The sequence below is a fragment of the Peromyscus californicus genome, unplaced genomic scaffold (genome assembly GCF_007827085.1).
Source record: "Peromyscus californicus insignis strain IS unplaced genomic scaffold, ASM782708v3 Scaffold_7__1_contigs__length_154581171, whole genome shotgun sequence".
In the NCBI taxonomy this organism is placed as follows: Eukaryota; Metazoa; Chordata; class Mammalia; order Rodentia; family Cricetidae; genus Peromyscus; species Peromyscus californicus.
Window position 1 is genome coordinate 49345768 of NW_026294595.1, and position 17902 is coordinate 49363669.

At 46.2% G+C, this 17902-nt stretch overlaps 1 protein-coding gene across 2 annotated transcripts in view; it reads left to right on the forward strand.

The window, feature by feature from the left end:
* Rapgef4 (Rap guanine nucleotide exchange factor 4) overlaps window positions 1–17902 on the forward strand; it is a 284129-nt gene that overhangs the window by 153996 nt on the left and 112231 nt on the right. For both annotated transcript variants that reach the window (XM_052724191.1, XM_052724192.1), the window contains exons 5-6: window positions 9636–9708; window positions 12977–12996. In XM_052724191.1, the coding sequence (XP_052580151.1) occupies window positions 9636–9708; window positions 12977–12996 (93 nt within the window). The remainder of the gene's footprint in view (window positions 1–9635; window positions 9709–12976; window positions 12997–17902) is intronic.

Below are 17902 nucleotides of genomic sequence, written 5' to 3' on the forward strand. Positions count from 1 at the left end.
AGTGCCTGTCCCCAGTGGTAAGAGATTTTGAGGGACTGAGCTGGAACTTAAGGGGGAGTTCACATGTCTCAGAGCCAGTGAGCTCTTCTTGACCCTGAACCCAATCTCCTCTGCTCAGCTCCCTTCCTGCTGTCTGCTCTCTTCCATTGTACAGCAAGAAAGCAAATCCTCTGCGAGCAGTTTCCTCTGCAGGGCGGGCAGTCCTGGGCCATTACTTTTGGGAAAATGATCCTTGGATGGTCTGTGGGTCCAGAGTCTGTATCATCAATACCGAAACACATTTCTTTTGGGATTTCCATTTCCATGGTTTGTATTGCTGATATTACCGCTTCTTTTTCTTTCTTTCTTTCTTTCTTTCTTTCTTTCTTTTTTTTTTTCTTTTTTTTTGGTTTTTCGAGACAGGTTTTCTCTGTGTAGCTTTGCGCCTTTCCTGGAACTCACTCTGTTGACCAGGCTGGCCTCGAACTCACAGAGATCCTCTGCCTGCCTCTGCCTCCTGAGTGCTGGGATTAAAGGCATGCACCACCAACACCCAGCATTATTACTCTTAATTTTGTAAGAATTAGAGGCTGGAGAGATGGCTCAGTGGTTAAGAGCACTGACTGCTTTTGCAGAGGACTCCTGTGTGACATCTCACAACCATCTGTGACTCCAGTTCCAGGGATTCTGACACCCACTTCTGGCCTCCTTGAGCACCAAGCACCCATGCAGTACACTTATATTCATGCAGCCTAAACAGCCACACACATAAATTTTTTTTAAAAAAACACATCATTTTAGTATGTGGATGGGGTTTTATACATTAGTTTTTTATTTGGAATAGCCACATTTAAGATCTACCACCCTTTGGAGGTTTACATGGTTAAATAATAAAATGTCAACTCTTCCCCACAACCAAGGCAGCAATCCCTAATTGTTTCCTCAATCACAGCTGTACTGGGATGTTGGCTGGGCTGCAGTGGGCTCAGCCCTACTGTGACCATAAAGTTTACCATGCAGTCTCAGTGCCAGAGTGAACTGTTAGATGACTTTCAACTAAGTAGTATTGACCTACTGTGTGTGCCTTGCTCCTGTCTTGAGTTCTGCTAATAGAGCCCTCGTTATTAATGACTACAAGATAGTGAGCATTAACTTATGTTACTTGTCCCAGGCAGCCCTCTGAAGCACCCCCAACATTTCCGCTTAAAGACACAGGGACGTTGCATTTCAACAAGGAATTGTCCACAGAGAGCAGATGGAGGCTGCCTTACCCCTGCTTTTAGGAACACATGTCCTCATCTCCATCTGCTCCTACACCACACTCCTCTCTCTTTCCTCATTCCTGACAATTCTCGTGGTTCCTTTGTTGTGCTATACCCAGGCCAGCTCTCAGGTGCACAAGGCCTTCCTATCTTCTCATCAAAACCACTTCACCACTGTCAGGATGCTCTAAAAACACTCACGTGCTCTTCTTACTTCTCCATCTGAATGCTTCCCATTACACTGTGACAGTGGCCCACATCCTAACCTGTGAGAGACCCTGCATGCTGAGGCCTCCCCACCATCATCTTCCCCGTCTCCGAATCCTTGACCTCTACCCTGCTGTCCTTGGTTCATTCTCAGCCCACCTCTTCAGGCTCATTGACCCTCATCTCTGATCCAATGTCATTTTCCCAATGTCTATGGCTTCAGCCTTCCCTGTTATGTTCTAGTACGACTGTCGCTGTTTGTGTGATCATGCGTTAGTGGCTGCCCTTGTGAGACCTCAACAGTTCTTCAAGGACCCCACTGGGCCTCCCTTGTCATGGTTGAGCAGGCATCAGTCAGCAAGTGCTGTCTGTCTGAAGGAAAGTGTACTTAATCACCTCTTCCTTCCATGTTACTGTGATCATGTTCTGGGGAGTGAGACTTGGTCAGTGAGTGCTCAGAAGTGGTCATTCTTCTTTCAGTTGATAGCACTTATGGAACCTGCCCATACTGGTTAGCATCTTGGGCATCATTGGTATCTCAAGTGGGTTAGTTTAACAATGACCTCATATACTCATGTGTAGCTTTTAGCTTCTTTAAGAGACCCAGCTTGGAGGCCTTCTTCCATCAGAGCTATCTTGAGACACATGTACTGACACTTGTATCTCTGTGTTCTTCCTTTTCCCATCACCCTGGAGCCTGCTGTCTCTTCCTGAGACCAGTTTGCTATGTGGATACAAAATAGGTAGTATGTTGTGGATTGTTTTTGGTGTTTTCCTTTGAGATAGGGCCTCACTTGGCCCAGATGGGTCTTGAACTCGCTATGTAGTAAAGGCTGCCTTTGAACTCATGATCCTTCTGCCTCTATTTTCCAAGTGCTGGCATTACAGACTTGCACCATTACCCTATGGAATTATTTTTAAAGCTCTGTGATTTAAGTTATGAGCTTAAGATAATTGAAAATCAGACATATTCTAGATTATGTATTTCTGATTTTTTTAAGTCTGTGATTTAGATTCTTATGTATCCATAGCCCCATTTAGCGCACAGATTCATAGGTATGCTATGGTCTTTATACAATGTGCCTGTCACATCCTCAGTAATGTGAAGGCATGATGTGGAAAGTGACCGTTCCCAAAGCTGTGATGATTTGGTTACAAAATATCAAGTATACTACAGTTTTCTTGGTTTATTGTTATTTTCAGTATTATTGTTGTCATTATCAATAACCACTTACTAAGTGCCTAATATGTGCTGGGTACCTTTATAGATTTTATTTCTTTCCCTCACAAGGGTCTGAGAGTTGGGTATAACTACCCAAGTTCCTTATCCGGGAGACTGGGTTGAGTGTCTTCAAGCCCACACAGGTAGCGTTTGGCAGAGTCAGAATTTAGGCTGCAGGCTTACATGATGCCAATGACTGCATGCTTTCCACAACATCAGAGGTCCTCGGTTTTTTCCACTGAAGTTCCTGAATGCAGAGGAAATCAATACATAATGCCTGGGGTCTAGACCCTTTGTAGCTAGAAGTAGCCAGCAGCCAGTTCAGAATTTCTTTGAAGCTGTACGCTTTAATCTTTAAAATTTATGCAAATTTATCTTTCTACTCTATAATATAAAAGTATAAAAGTAATCCTTTCAACTACTTGACATGGAATAAAATTGAAAGTCCAGGAAGAGCTGCTGTTTATCTTTCTCTCATCCCTCCTGCCTTGCTGGGTGCCACTCTGGGGCGCTTCACTCCTGAGCTGGAGAAGGTCAATGGTGCTCCATGGGGCTGCATAACCTGAAGAGCCTTAGTATCGACTTCCACCACCTGCCAAGCTAGGCATCAGCTCCAGGGCCTCAGGCATGCCAGCCAAGGGCTCCACCACTGCCCTCTGTTCCTTCCCTTTGATTTATTGAGACAGGAACTCACTGTCACCCGGACTGGCTTCAATTTCATGAACCTTCTGTCTCAGCCCGTTACTACCTTTTGTTGTTGGAAAAGCTTTTCAGTGACAGAACACACCATCGATACACAGCCATAGAAGTGTTCATTGTGGAGAGCAGAGGCTCCAGGAGCATTGCCGAGTCAATCCTGCACCAGGCTTTGTTGATGCTGTGTGGAGGAGTTTGAGTGATAGCAATCTAGCGGAAAGTCTGGAGATTCTTTAGTCATGGTTTGCAAACCTTCAATTTTTTAGGAACCAAAGGCGTTTTTAAAAATGAAATTACACTCAAGGCTGTAATTTATGAAATCAGTGAGAGTGAAGACACCCTCTTTCCCTTGAAAGTTGTGTTTCTGTGATGCATCTTTCTTCAGGGTTCTGTGGGCACCCCCAGTTGTGCAGAACAAAGCAGAGACACCCCAGATCCGACTCAGCATGCACTTTACTGATGAGACTCAGGCTGGAGGACTTGTCTGCAGGGACCCTGTTGATGAACTACCTTCCAGTTTCTGATCTCCTAGAACCCTTGACGGCCCTTCGAGGTTTACTCTGATCTGAAAAGCTGCTTTGGCAACTTCTCTGAGAGCCTGGGAGGGCCCCCTAGTCCCATCAGCGCCATTGGCAGGGTGGCCTCATGGGAAAAGACACATTGGCACACCAGGTCTTGAGACAGCCAACAGAAACTCTGCTGGTTTGCTGTGCCCTTACCTCCACCCCAGGCGGAGCTTCTGGAGGATTGTGTGGATGGGAGCGAATGCTCACAGAATAGAAAGACTGAGCCGTTACAAGTCACATACAAGGCCATATTCTGAGGGCCACTGTGCAGGAGTTTGGGGTAACACCAGAGCTCAGCACTTTCTTCTCCACCTCAGAGCTGATTCCGATCTTGCCTCAGCTCACTGCTGCTTTGGCTCTGCTGAGACCTGGTTATTTCAAGACTTGGGGTAGTGGCATAGTTCCTTTCTAAGCACTGGGGGCCACGTGGCAAGTGCCTGAATGAGTCCACGAAGGCTCTGCAGTATTGTAGTGGGTTGGGATCCAGAAAAGGGTTTGTGGGGAAAGGTCAACTAGGATTCCAAAGAAGATGTGGACAAAGGGCTCCACATACCTCAGCCAAGCTACCACATACCTCAACTGTTGAGGTTTGGGGTGTGGGGGGTATGGTGAGTGACAGCCACAGAAACCTACTGGATGACCTCTGAAGACTGATGTCCTCAGGTTCATACTGACCAGCCCTGACGTATACGTGTGAATTTCTTAAGCATGGCCTTCATACCGGCTTTGATTTGTTTTATTTTTCAGAAAATGGGAGTTGTTTTTAAACATCTGTAAAAATATGAACTGTTGTACGATATAGGTTTATCAACACAGTCAGTTGGCTCTTATTCCTGGGATACATGTAGGCACTATTAGAAGGATCCCAGTATCCAATCTCTCAATTCTTACAGCCTCGGGAGGACTGCATAGTCGAGGGGATTAGTCCCTCCTCTGTGTCTCACACTGTCGTTCCACGGCTGTGTTATTATTACTCCCAGTGCCCCATGTACTCTGACACTAAACGCTCCTGGGAGCCGATCCCACTAGCGGAGGGATGGCCCGTGTTCTCTCCACCAGCAATGCTCCAGGCTGGAGTCTGTACAGGTCCCTTGGTTCTCATCTATTCCTGGCCACACAGACAGAGCACTTGCTTGTTTGCTTAGCATCTGTCCCTGTGAAAACCTAGAATAGCCATCTCATGCCCCCTCCTATCCAGTAACTTCTCAGCAATCACCGCAGGCTTTACAGACACTGGTAGCATGGGTACTCTGCTTGGAAAGCCACTGACTACAGAGACCTCATGAAAAGTGGCTCAGCAAATCCCCCCAGCCCTGCCTACTCATCATGGAAGCCAGAACTGAAAATTGCAAACATTTAATTTTTCATAGGATACAGTGTACATGCGTGTATGCTTGTGCGTGTGTGCCTCTGTGTGTGTGTGTGTGCGTGTGTGTATGTGCGTGCGTGCGTGCGTGCGTGCGTGCGTGCGTGTGAGAGAGAGAGAGAGAGAGAGAGAGAGAGAGAGAGAGAGAGAGAGAGAGAGAGAGAGAATTTGTGTTTGGGTTGTTGCCACCACCAAGTCCTACCGACAGAAAACAATTACCATTTTGTTACATGTGGATTCTCTGAGTCAAGAGTTCTACAAGGCCCAGGGGGGTTCCTTGTCTGTTAAACCCAGTCTTGATATTAGCTTGAAAGGTCAGGGTAGCTGGAATAATTTGGATGCCTCAGAGGCTGAGCTCAGTTGAACCGTCCACCACCAGGTGACCTCTCAACTTAACTTGGGTGTTTTAGAGCGCGGTCAGTGGCTTCTAAGTGGTAGCATTTGGAGCGCACAGGTCCCCAGAGACCATGTGCTTGTGATCTAACCAGGGAAGTCACACCACATCACTTCTGCCACATTCTGTTGGCTATGGAGAATCATGAAGGGTGATTCTCCCTCCTCTCCACCATCCTCCTCTTTAAGCCACCGTCCATGCCCTCCAAGTCCCACTGTGCTTCCTCTCACTGTTTGGTTCTCAAGTCCATGCCACATGTCTTATGCTTTGGTACAACCTAACTTCAGGATCAGATACCAAGTTCCCAGTTCGGTTTCTCTTGCTGTGTAACAATCTGTGCCAACTGTAGTGGCATCTACCAAAAGTTGTTTCCTCATGTCCTCCGATTCAGTGGGACAGGGGCAGGAATTGGGTCAGGAAACAGTGGGAACAACTTGTCTCTCTCCGTGACATCTGAACTTCAGAATACTTAACAGCTAACATGACCTGAATTGCTGGAGATAATATGGGCAGTCGATCTGGAAGATTCTTTACTACTGTCCTGGCAGTGGTGCAAAGGGTGGGACAGGCTGAGAGAGAGAGACCCTGCACGTAAACGCGGCTTTTTATTTTTCATAACTCCTTAATGCTTCGAGTATTTTCCTTCTGGTTGTATGATGTTGCATTTCTTTTCAGGTGCTTATTGCTCTCATAATGGAAAACTTTTTTCAAATGAATATACAATAGCAAATAAAATAGCAAAGACTGTGAGCTGTTCTGGCACCCCAAGGGAAATGAGCGGCACATGGTACGAAGTCAGAAGTTCCAAAGTGTAGACAGTGAAAACTGTGTCTCTCTCTCTCCTTGCCCTCAGCCTCATATGCCTCCCTCCAGAAGCTCTCTTGCTGCTCTCCTCTTGGGTCTAGAGATGCTCTTCATGGTTGCAGATCCTTGTATTTATGCACAGGCATCTGTTCTTGTGATACCACAAAACAGTATCACACTGTGTACATCACATTATAGACCCGCAGTTCTCAACTTGCGGGGCATGACCCCTCTTGAGCCACGCATCAGATATCCTGCATAACAGATATTTACATTACAATTCATAACAGTAGTAAAATTACGCGTATGAAGTATCAACACAATAATTTTATGTTTGGAGCTCATCACCACGTGAGGAACTGTATGAAAAGGTCGCAGCATGAGGAAGGTTGGGAGCCACTGCTGTAGATTGTCCTGTGCTTGTATGTGTAACACTATAAAGCCCCTGTGCACATGAACATGCAAATGTGCCTACCCATGCAGTCACAAGTGGAGGTCAGGGGTTAATGTCAGGATGTCTTTCTATTGCACACACACACACACACACACACACACACACACACTAATTTAAAGAAGCATTTACTTTAATTACAGATATGTTAACCCTGCCTCTGATCTTCACTTTTGTACCAAAAGCTGTTGTATTGACACCATTGTTGTCTTATTAAATAAACTAATTTTAAAATTTGGTTCCTGGGTGACAGTTATGAAACAGCTAGAATTCTTACATCAACTGAGGGTTATGGACTTTTAAAAGGTTATGACGGTGCTGTGATTTTGTTTAAGAAGAGCCTTTATCTTTTAAAAATCCCTACTGAAATATTTACTGATTAGTTTATATGATACCTAGAATTTGACCCAAAAGAATTCTGAAAGGAATAAGCAGATATATGTATAGTGAAATAACACCAGCCACCAACTGATAATGACTGAAGGTGTATATGAGTACGTGGTATTCTGTCTAGTTAAATCTGTGTTTGAAGTCAACAGGTAAGTATTAAATTTGTAAAGTAGTTGCCCCCTACCTGGGATGTTGCTTCCCATGGTTTTAGTTACCAGTCATCCATTATAGTCCAACTTATTTGGGTACAGTGACATATTTTGAGGGAGTGAATGCGAAGAGACCATGTTCATCTAACATTCATTGTTGTGTGTTGGTAGAACTGTCCTATTGTGTTATCAGTTGCCATAAATCTCTTACTGTGCCCAGTTTTTAAATTAAACTTTACTGTATGTATGCGTGAATAGGTAAAAACAGTAGAGAGAGAGGTCAGTGCTGTCTATGGTTGAAAGTGTCTGGCGTTGGTCTTAGGATGGGAACCCCATGGATAATGGGGAGTTAATACAGTAAGCACAAGTCCTTGTGCCCTGTGTTTCAGGAATTAGATGCTTCACAAGAGCAAGGGTCCTTGTCTCCTGTTCTCTTGACGTGCCCAGTGCCTGGGACACCATACTCACATGGTGGAAACTCCAAACACGCATCTCTAAATTTAGCCTACATGGTCTTCCCTGGAGGCTGCCCTGGTTTCTGTCCTCAAAGCAGCAGCCCTAGGGATTCTCACTGGGGGAGCTGAGCCACAGACCAGGTGCTCTGGGCTTGGAGGAAGGTCAATGGTGCTTCCTGAGTCCATGGGAATTGGCGTGGACCTGCAGAGACAAATAAGCACCATCAGTCCCAAGGGGACATTTCTAAGCAAAACAAACTGGCCCCTGAAGTTGAACAGGAATTATTTCTTTTAGAAGCTTGTGAGGGAGTTGTAAAGCACAAGAGGAAGGACTGCAAAGGTTGAAGGAGGGTCACGAAGCTTCTTGGAATGTAACAGATCTCTTACACCCTCTCGGAAACTGTTCCCCGTAGGGCACAAGTCGGCCGGGTGCCCAGAATGCTGCCCCATGAAGAAGGGTAGATGACAGTATGAGAAAGAAGAGAGTCAGAACTGGGGAGATGGCGAGGGGGTGACAACAGTACTGGGTGACACGTTGGTCCTGTAGGTATGTTTGTGTCATCAGCTCAGAGACAGGGAAAAACAGCCATGTTCATGATGGCACACACACATACTGGAGCCGTTTGCTTCCTACTGGGGAAGAAAAAAATAGGGTGGGAGGAGCTAGTCACATCTTGACTAGTAGGCTCTTTAGAGAAAGTACCATGACAGCACTGTTCAAATCTTCCAAATGGGCCAGATGGTTGCTGGGATACCACGTGTCACCAGCTGCCCATTGCTACAGATGAAGCCTTTCCTCTGGTGTCTGTATAGCACATATTGTGGGGTGCTGGTCCTTTTGATGCTGTTTAACATTTATGAGTGTTACTGTAATTATGAACCATAAATATACATGATACCACACATCAGGAAAATCACCCAGCTTTCACTCTGCAGGGCAGGAAGCTACATTTATTGCCTGAGAGCGTTCACCTTCCATTCTTTGTAAATGCCCCTCCTTTCTACCCCGATGCTCACCAAACCTTATGCCTCCCACGCACCACAGACTCCTGGGGATAGTCACATGTATTGTGGAGCCCCAAGTTTCCGAGCATGCCTGGACCAAAAGCCAGGGGAAGACAATTCGGGAGCATCTAAATAAAGCCAAATGATTTTATTTGACAACGTAACAAAAGTGCTTTGGAGGTCACGCAGCAGACAGGTGTACCGTGTAAAAGGAGGGAGGTAAATGGGAGCGAGTCAGCCTCCTTTCAAAGAGACGTGTTCCAAGAGCTGCTGCGTTTCTTTTGGCTTTGAAAGCGGCTGATTCGGAGGCATTCACCTCAGAGATAGGCAGCTCGGTTACTGTGTCTGCGCCTGTAAACACTCACTGGCTCTCAGGTGCCTGTGTATACAGGGTGGGGAGAGGTAAGAACCCCACCATTCTCTCCCCACGAATGCATAACATATAAATGAAGCAGCTGGGTGGAGCCCTGCCCTGGGCAGAGGACACGTTCAGTCTCACCCAGGAAGCCTTGGGCCGAACCCCACATCTTTAGTTTAAACCCAGAGCCCTAGAGAGCACACTTCCTGGCTCTATAAATAAGAGACTCAGGTTTCCTGACACCCAGGGTTTCTGTTCTTTAACATGTAAATAAACGTACGCCCAAAGCGAGTAAATACCTGTGTGCTGACTTTACAATCTTGTCTTGCAGAAATACCGACAGTACATGGCCGGACTTCTGGCTCCTCCTTATGGTGTTATGGAAACAGGCTCTAACAATGACCGTAAGTGAAGTGTGAACATTTTGTATCTGAAAATTGGTTGTGTGGTATGTGTTTTCATGTGACAAAAAAAAAAGTGTGTTGAACACCAGCATGCTAGAGGAAGCACCCTGACTCTGGTGTGAGTAACAGAGTGGCAGCTTGCACTGGAGATCGTGCATAGGTAGTCTGTGCTCTGTCCTGTGGGGTCTTCGTAGTGGAGAGTGCCTGGCTCTGGTGCAGGCTGGGGCTTCCATACTGGATATCCACGTGCTTGGAATAGTTCTGTGCCCTTTTCAAAATGGGATTCCTGAGCTGTGTTTGTCTCAGCCACATGGGGGTGTGCAGGAACCCCATCTTCAGTCCACTTAAGCTCCATTGACCAAAGAGAGAGACAGAAGTCATTAGTTCTTTTAAAATGGCCCCTTCAATCCCAGACTTTTGGTAGGTTCTGGGTGCTAGGTGTTCTACCACATAGGAAGGTGATGGGTAGCTTAACTTTGGTATTTACTTAACACATGTGTGTGTAGTCAAGTGGTATGGTATATATGTTCAATGTACACCAGCAAAAAAAAAAAAAAAAAATCAGGCTCCTGTAAGAGAGCCACCGTTGGCTGAGGTTTAAAGATAGGGGTAGGGTGAGTTGCGTGATGCTGTTCTCAAGATTGGTTTTATTTTTATGTATGTGTCTGTGCACAAGGGCGCAGGTGCCCTCAGAGGCCAGAAGAGGGCATCAGATTCCTTGGAGCAGTTGTGAGCTATCTGACCTGAGTGCTAGGAACTGCATCAGTCCTCTGGAAGAGCAGCACATGATCTTAACTGCTGAGCCATCTCTCTATTCCCTATCCCTCCTATGGGAGTGTGTGTGTGTGTGTGTGTGTGTGTAACAAAGTGCCAAGCATGGAGTAGTTGAAGTTATGGTACCTTGATGGCCAGATACAGACATGGCAGACAGCATTTCCACCCCCTGTCCCTTGGTCCTTGCATGCCACTCTCATCCTCATGTGTTCGTTTCTGCAGGGGCCACCTTCTTGCTTGGCTGGATCTCCAGGGTTCCCACCTTCTGTCCCACATGTTGCTGTTGCTCTTTCTCTATAGCCCCCGCCCTCTCCCACATCTGCCTCCTTGAAAAGGGGGCAGGAAAGAGGACATCAGCTCTCTCTCTCTCTCTCTCTCTCTCTCTCTCTCTCTCTCTCTCTCTCTCTCTCTCTCTCTTTCCTCCCCCTCCTGGCTGAGCTAGGAAGAACCTGTGCACTAGGACTGCCCGAGTTAAAAAAAAAAAATCAACTGTGCTGTCTCCTAGCTATGTGACCTCAGGCAAGACACTCAGATGTTTTGTGCCTCAGTTTCCCCGCTAAGGTTGTTGTATTAAATGTGCCATGTGTTTAAAAGAGTGCCAGGCCCATAATAATTATGCATAAAGTATTAGCTCTTATATCCTCGCCCCTAGCCACTCACTAGCCCCATGAAGTCTGACTTCCGCCCCACACTTTTTTTTTTTTTCAAGACTGGGTTTCTCCGTGGAGTTTTGGTGCCTGGATCTTGCTCTGTAGACCAGGCTGGCCTCGATCTCACAGAGATCCGCCTGGCTCTGCCTCCCGAGTGCTGGGATTAAAAGCGTGCCCTACCGACGCCCAGCCCCGCCCCATACTTTTAAAGGAATTACTCCACAGTTAAACCATCACCAACAGACGCAGTGGCTCCCATTGTTCTTATTAATTTAATGCTTTTCCGGTCCTGCTCTCCCTCGGATCTCAGGGCTCTGTTGCATGATCCTGGTGTTCCTCCTGTCTTACTCTCAACACTTGCAGCTTTTGACTTTTTCACAGTCCTTCCACTTTCTCCTAAAAACTTAGGAGCTTGAACTTGGTTCTCTGTCTCTGTCTCTCTCTCCGCTGTGTGGTACCACATAGCTGAGGCTAGCCTAACTTGCAGTCTTCCTGCCTCAGCCTCCTTGGTGTCTAGGGTTACAGGCACACAGCCCTGCTCCCAGCTAGGAGGCCTTTTTGAAAACAAAGGCTTTTCCATGTGCAGTCAGCACTTCAACCACATGAAGGAGCTGCCATTGTTTCCCTTTAAAAAATCCTCGATCAAGTCAATGTTCAGATTTCCCAAACTGGCAGTTGACTGTACCCCGGCTCTCTTCAGTCCGTCCGCTCGGGGCCTACAAGGTGGTTGTTGGATGGATAGCTGCCCCACGGGGTGGGTGCAGGATGAATTTCGGCGTGCTGGCACAAGTCCACCTGACTCCTTATACACACACACACACACACACACACACACACACACACACACACACACACACACATCTGGGACGCTATGGCAGACATGCCTATCCCCCCTGCATCCTGCCTGAGTTTTTGTGTCTCGAGACTCTCCAGAGGTAAGGGAACTTTCAGATGATCTCTTCCAGTCTAAGGCTGCTTGCCTACCGCCCCGCTGCCGTTGGGATGGCCACCCCATCCTGTTAAGGCTGACATGGCAATTGTGTGGCCATGTCTGGGGACAGAGCCCCGTATACTTAGAACCTGGACACGCTGTGGTTTTGTGGTGCAAACCGCCTTACGCTGGGCCCCTGGTTGGAAGCCGGATAGAAGCCACACAGGAGACCGATCTGTGCTGCTTTTTCCTCCTTGGGATAGCAGTTGTGCCCGCTGCCCTGAACTTAGTGAGCTCTGCTGAAGATGTGGCTTCCCACAGCACCCACCTTACCGTGAACACCCGGAGGAAAGGAGCAGGGGCTGCCTCTGGTAGATGCTCCTGTAATGTTCGTAGAGGACGGAACAGAGGAGTACACGGAAGAACTGGGCGTTTTCTTAGCTAGGGGAACTGAGCTCACCCTGGCCTGGAAACAGCTGCTGCCATGCTTAGGCCTGAGCACAGCAGGACGGAGCTTTGCTCAAGACAGAACTTGGGTTCGGGTGGGTTCCTGTGCGGCTTGCTCCTGAGTTCAGATCCCTGGTGCAGAGTGAGGTGGCTTGCAGTGTGGAGACGTGCGGGGTGTAAGTGAGTCACAGAGAGATTTTTACCACTGGGAGGGGAAAGCGTATGGTGGACACAAAATAATCCTGGGCTTGGTTGCCCAGACACATATCTCTATTCACCACGATGCATTGATTTAGAGTTACGCGTGGGTGCATCTGTCTGTCTCTCTGTGTAGCTTTTATGGGTGCACACACACATGGAAAACACGGAAGTGTTACTGATCTTTCTCCAGCAAAGGATTTTGGTTCCATTGTATTGGTTGATTATACAATTTATGGCCTCTCTTTTCTCTCTTTCCTCCCTCTAGGGATTCCCGACAAGGAGAATGTGAGTAGCTACTTCCTCTGCCTAGCTTCTATAAACTGTCAAAAGGTAAAACATAACCATAGTGACCTTCCAAGCAAAGGAAGCTCTCCATCCACAGTCAACAGAGCAGTAAATATTCTTCTAATCTTGTTGTGGCATCTTGGGTGAGTCATTAAAAATACCCAGGAGAGCAGGGTGACTGCTCCAACGTGATTGTCACATGTTTCTGGTATTTAGTCCAGAGAAAGGTTATTCTAGGGGTAAAGCATGTAAGTGCTAAGTGTTCTTTTTCCCATGATGCATATTCGTCAATAGAACAAATTATTATAACACTGTGAAGAAAACCAGTTGCTTTTCCTTAACGGGAATGTAAATGACGAAAACCAGGGTCTGTTGATGAATTTGCCTAATTATATCCAAGTGCGCTAAGATCAGCATTTCTCTTTGGAAACTGAGGATGACTAGTTGATGTAATTGGTTTCTGAACACAGCTTCCAGGGCTGGGAGTAGTGTTTCACTCCCTTAATCCCAGCACTCAGGAGGCAGAGGCAGGCAGATCTCTGAGTTTGAGGCTAACCTGGTCTACAGAGTGAGTTCCAAGACAGCCAGGGTTATACAGTGAAACCCTGTCTCCAAAAAACAAACAAATGAAAAAAGGTACAGCTTCCACCAATGGTGTCCATTGTGTATGCTCAGGATAGGAGTATCTCAGTCGGTGTACTTTCTCATGCAGATAACGATGGTGTTAACTCTATTAAATGCATTCTAGGCTTATACCACAACATGGAAGGCTTCATGGTGAACATGCCTAGGAATGATCATAATGATATTTGGTTAGAACTCAGATGCACCACCTTGTAATCCTGTTCTTGATTGCTGTACCTAAGTGACAATGTTACTGAATTGTTACGCTTCTCTTTGCTCTCAGACCTGCAACTGTGGGCAGATATGGTCTTATTTAAATTCGAGCTATCTGCGTATCTCTTCTCAGAGAGCTGACTCTGTAAGGGATCTGCTTTTCATACGGCTGGTTTTTGAAGAGCTGGCTGGGTCCCACCCCACCGCTCTACCACGTCAGACAGGATGTCCAGTCTTAGCAATGCCGCTCAAAATGTCACACCAAGTTTTGACTATTTAGTTCAGCAAAGCATTTCAGAATGCAGCTATGGGCCGTGTACAAGCTGCTTTGTTTACCTAAACATCTTAGTCTCATTTTAAAAATGTGGCTGTTAGTCATGACCCCCTCAAAATTCTATTATGAATATCGAATGAGATCGTTCATGGAAAGCATTGAGTGAGAACAATAGAGCTGAGAAGTGTTAGGACTGTTATTGTAATTAGTATTTTCGCAAGCACTGTATCATTTTCTAGCTATCTTTTCATCTCAGAAAAGTGTCCTCACCCCTTCTAAAGGAACTGTCCAGGTCCCTTTTGTGGCCCTCCTTAAAACACTTTTCTTCAATGAACCTTGCTGTGTATCTTCCACTGTTAAAAATAGAAACAAATAACAGCAAGCAAGCAACAATAACAAAAACCCAAGTCTGGATGTTTGAAAAAAAAAAAAAAAAGCTAGAGAATTGGTCTCACAAGATTCACAAGCAACAGGCTTTCCAGGAAGTAGCAAGCTGATCCTGCCACCACTTTGCATGCAGGAGCCCCAAAGCATCCACACTGTAACAACTAGCCTGCAGATCATGAGGTAAATCAAGACATAAAATAGCCTCGAACTTTCTCATCAAGGACAGCTGGCGATTTGGAGAAGAACACAAAGAATTCCCGAGCCTTGGGGGGGCTAACATGTTCTAAGCTTCAAAAGGAAATTCCATCACTTTTCATCTCTGGGTGACCTTTAGGTTTGGCCCCCCCCTGCAGTGGGACCCGCAGGCACAGGACAATGAGCAGAGAACCTCGCAGCTGTTAGGTCCTCATGTCCAGACAAAATAGGAATTTGAAGTTTGCGGAACCTCGGAGAACTGTGAAGAACACATTGCCCTGAAAGATTTGGGGGACTGGGCAAGCTGACGCCCCATTATTAGTACCAGCAGATACGTGGATTATTCTTGATCATTCCCCAGCAAACCCTAAAGCGCATGGATTCTGTATTAGCAAATAGAATAGATGTACTGATCCCGCATGCAATTTGGGAAGATCCACAGTGCACAGTCAAATAAGGCAGAGGAGATGAAAGGCATTCATGAGTAGAGTGGAAGTTCCAGAGAGATAAAAAGAGGCCTAAGAGCCTTAAAGTGGGGCTAATTGAAAATTTTCCCTTTCAAGGAACAAGTTGGGATATGATGTTTTCTTTTATCCTTTCTCTTCTTTAAGTACACGCTGAGAGACACTGTATTCCCACGTGTTCCCAAATAACGATAATATGCCCGTAGGATGGAATAAAAGTGCTTAGATGATGGCTTCGGTGTCTGAGCAGACTCTTTGTAGAAAGAATCTATTCTCCTCCCTGGGTTCCACTCCTGGTTCCGCTAATCACCGTGTTTAACTTTTAATCAAACATGAGGACATCATCAATATGTAACATTTTGAACTACCTTGTCAGCTCTGTTTTTTTTTTTTTTTTCCCAGAACAGGTCTTACTGTGCATAAAAAGAACATTCTGTTTCATTAGTTCCACATAGCCACTTGCTGGATTATTTTGTCTACTACCTACTCTAAGGGTTAGGGTCATCAGTCAACGTAGGATGGACCCAGGACATGAACCTAAGCAGTGATGGAGAGAAATATTAGGAAAATGACTGTGGAGCCAATAATGCGGGTGGACCGTTTTCACAAGGCCATGACTGCTCTTAGCTGTTGGTGTTCTAAAGAAATCCTTCTCTTTGGTCTGTTTGAACTGCAGTTTTCTCGTCTTTAGACACCATACCGGCTGACCATGTTTAACACCGGAGTTAAATCCCCAGGTACCAGCTCTCCAGCTAACGTGATGACAGCTAGCCTTTAAGGGGAGGAGCCTTTCACGGAGACTTTTGTCCCTGGGGAGATTTTGTTGTTGGTTGTGCTGAGTCTTTTGACAGGCAATTGCCAAGAGGTTTGTTATTCTAGAAAGTTCCTTCTTTCTAGGTGGAAAAAGCAGCAAAAGAGACTCTGCGATCAGGGGGCTGCTGGAAAATAAAATTCGGTTTCCTGAATGGCCAACATCTTGTTTCCCTTGAGGTGTTCACTCCTAGGCAGTTACGGAGTCGATGGTGAGGTGTTCACTCCTAGGCAGTTACGGAGTGGATGGTGTAATGAGCATTGAGGGCTCTGCCCACAGACAGCAGGATCCCCTCAGATCTCAAGGTGATTCCAAGCAGATTTAGACACACCTAGATCTGATCAAGCGTGGTTCCTTTCCATATGGCTGACAGGCCTCGTGTCAGATTGGTTTAAGCAAGAGTTTCTCCAACGTTGAAAAATCATTAGACGTGTAGATGAAGAATCATTTAGGGACATCACTTGGTAGATTTAAGGTTATTACATTGTGACTTGGTAAGGAATCAGTTTAGTTTGTGAACCACCTTGTTAAGGAGTGGGCAGCAGGACTCGGGATGTTTGGGACGCCAGCAGTGTTTAGTGACATTTCTTTCTCGTTACTGCTGCCATTTGTCAAGGTTAGAGAAAGCAGACGGAACGTGTTCCAGCTCCGTGTTTCACTGCTGTAGTGAAACTCAGGGCCAGATGCAGAGAAAGGAAAGTGTGTGTCTTCATACAAACTTATATCATAAAAATGTGAGATAGTCCCTTAAAACGCGGTAAACCCTTCCAACTCCAGCCCCCGAGTTCACCAAGTTTCCTCTGGAGCACAGTTTAAAATTCCTGCTCGTCAAATGCCCGCAACAGGTCCCGAGCCTGCGAAGACATCCTGCTCAAGATTTGGCCTTTAGTAGTGTTTCCCTCTGCCTTGGGGTCCTTGTGGTTTAACCTGCACCTTAGCTGGCGCCAACGCAGATCGGAATGCACGTGTCGCTGACAGGGGCCAGAGAGAGCTCTCACAGAACAGAAGAACAAAATTCTAAAGCCTTAGGAAGTCCTGAGCCTGCCTTTTCTGAATATGAAGGGCAAATCACTTATCGCCAGGGTAGATTAGATATAGCTGAGCTGTTCCTGGGTCCTGCAACTTGTGTGATGTGTAAATACTGAGTTTTTTTTTTTTTTTTTAAAGCTGACCTATTAGGAAGGGTGGAGCAGTCAGCCAGCAAAGACTGCACTCTGCTCCACCTTTCAGAAAACACCAGTGACTTCATGGCCCAGAGGCCAAGGACGACCTCAGCTCTCTGGCCTCCGAAGAGATGTTTGTTTTTGTATTTGTGAGTTATGTGTTTTATGGGAGGAATGTCCTTGCCGGGTTTCTCTATGCCTTTTCTTCCCTCCCTTCCTCTGCTGCTATAAAAGTGGACCGTCCTGCACCTCTCTAGTTTCTGCCGTGGTATGGTGGTTGAAGTTTTAAGACGGTTTGCAGTTGCTGTTTGTCTGGATAGGAAGCAAGCGGTAGATGTAGGTAGCGCCCTAAACTTGGATGCGTCTTCAGTTAGATCAGGTGTTGGTGGCATCTGAATGTTTTCTGAATTGAGCCTGGTACCTGCTGACTGTGAGTTTACATGGTGAAGGGGCATGCTTTGGGGTATCCTGGGTGGTGCCTCACTGTATATTTTAGAATAGTTTTTTTATAGTATTATGGATCTCTCTGGTGATTGTTTTTTATGTTACTTTACCGTCTTTAAAATGTCTTCACATAGAGCTTATCCACTGCAGATGGTTTGTTCAGCTTCTGTCACACTGAGCTCTGCTTTGAAAATGTTCCTGCAGTGTTTTCAGGGAGTAGAATTTGGTGTGGGCGGGAGATCACAGAGAAACGAGGCAATGTAGAGTTCGATGTTCAAAATATTAATGGTGCTTGCTAGTGACAAAGGTCTGAAATTCCCCCCCGCCCGCC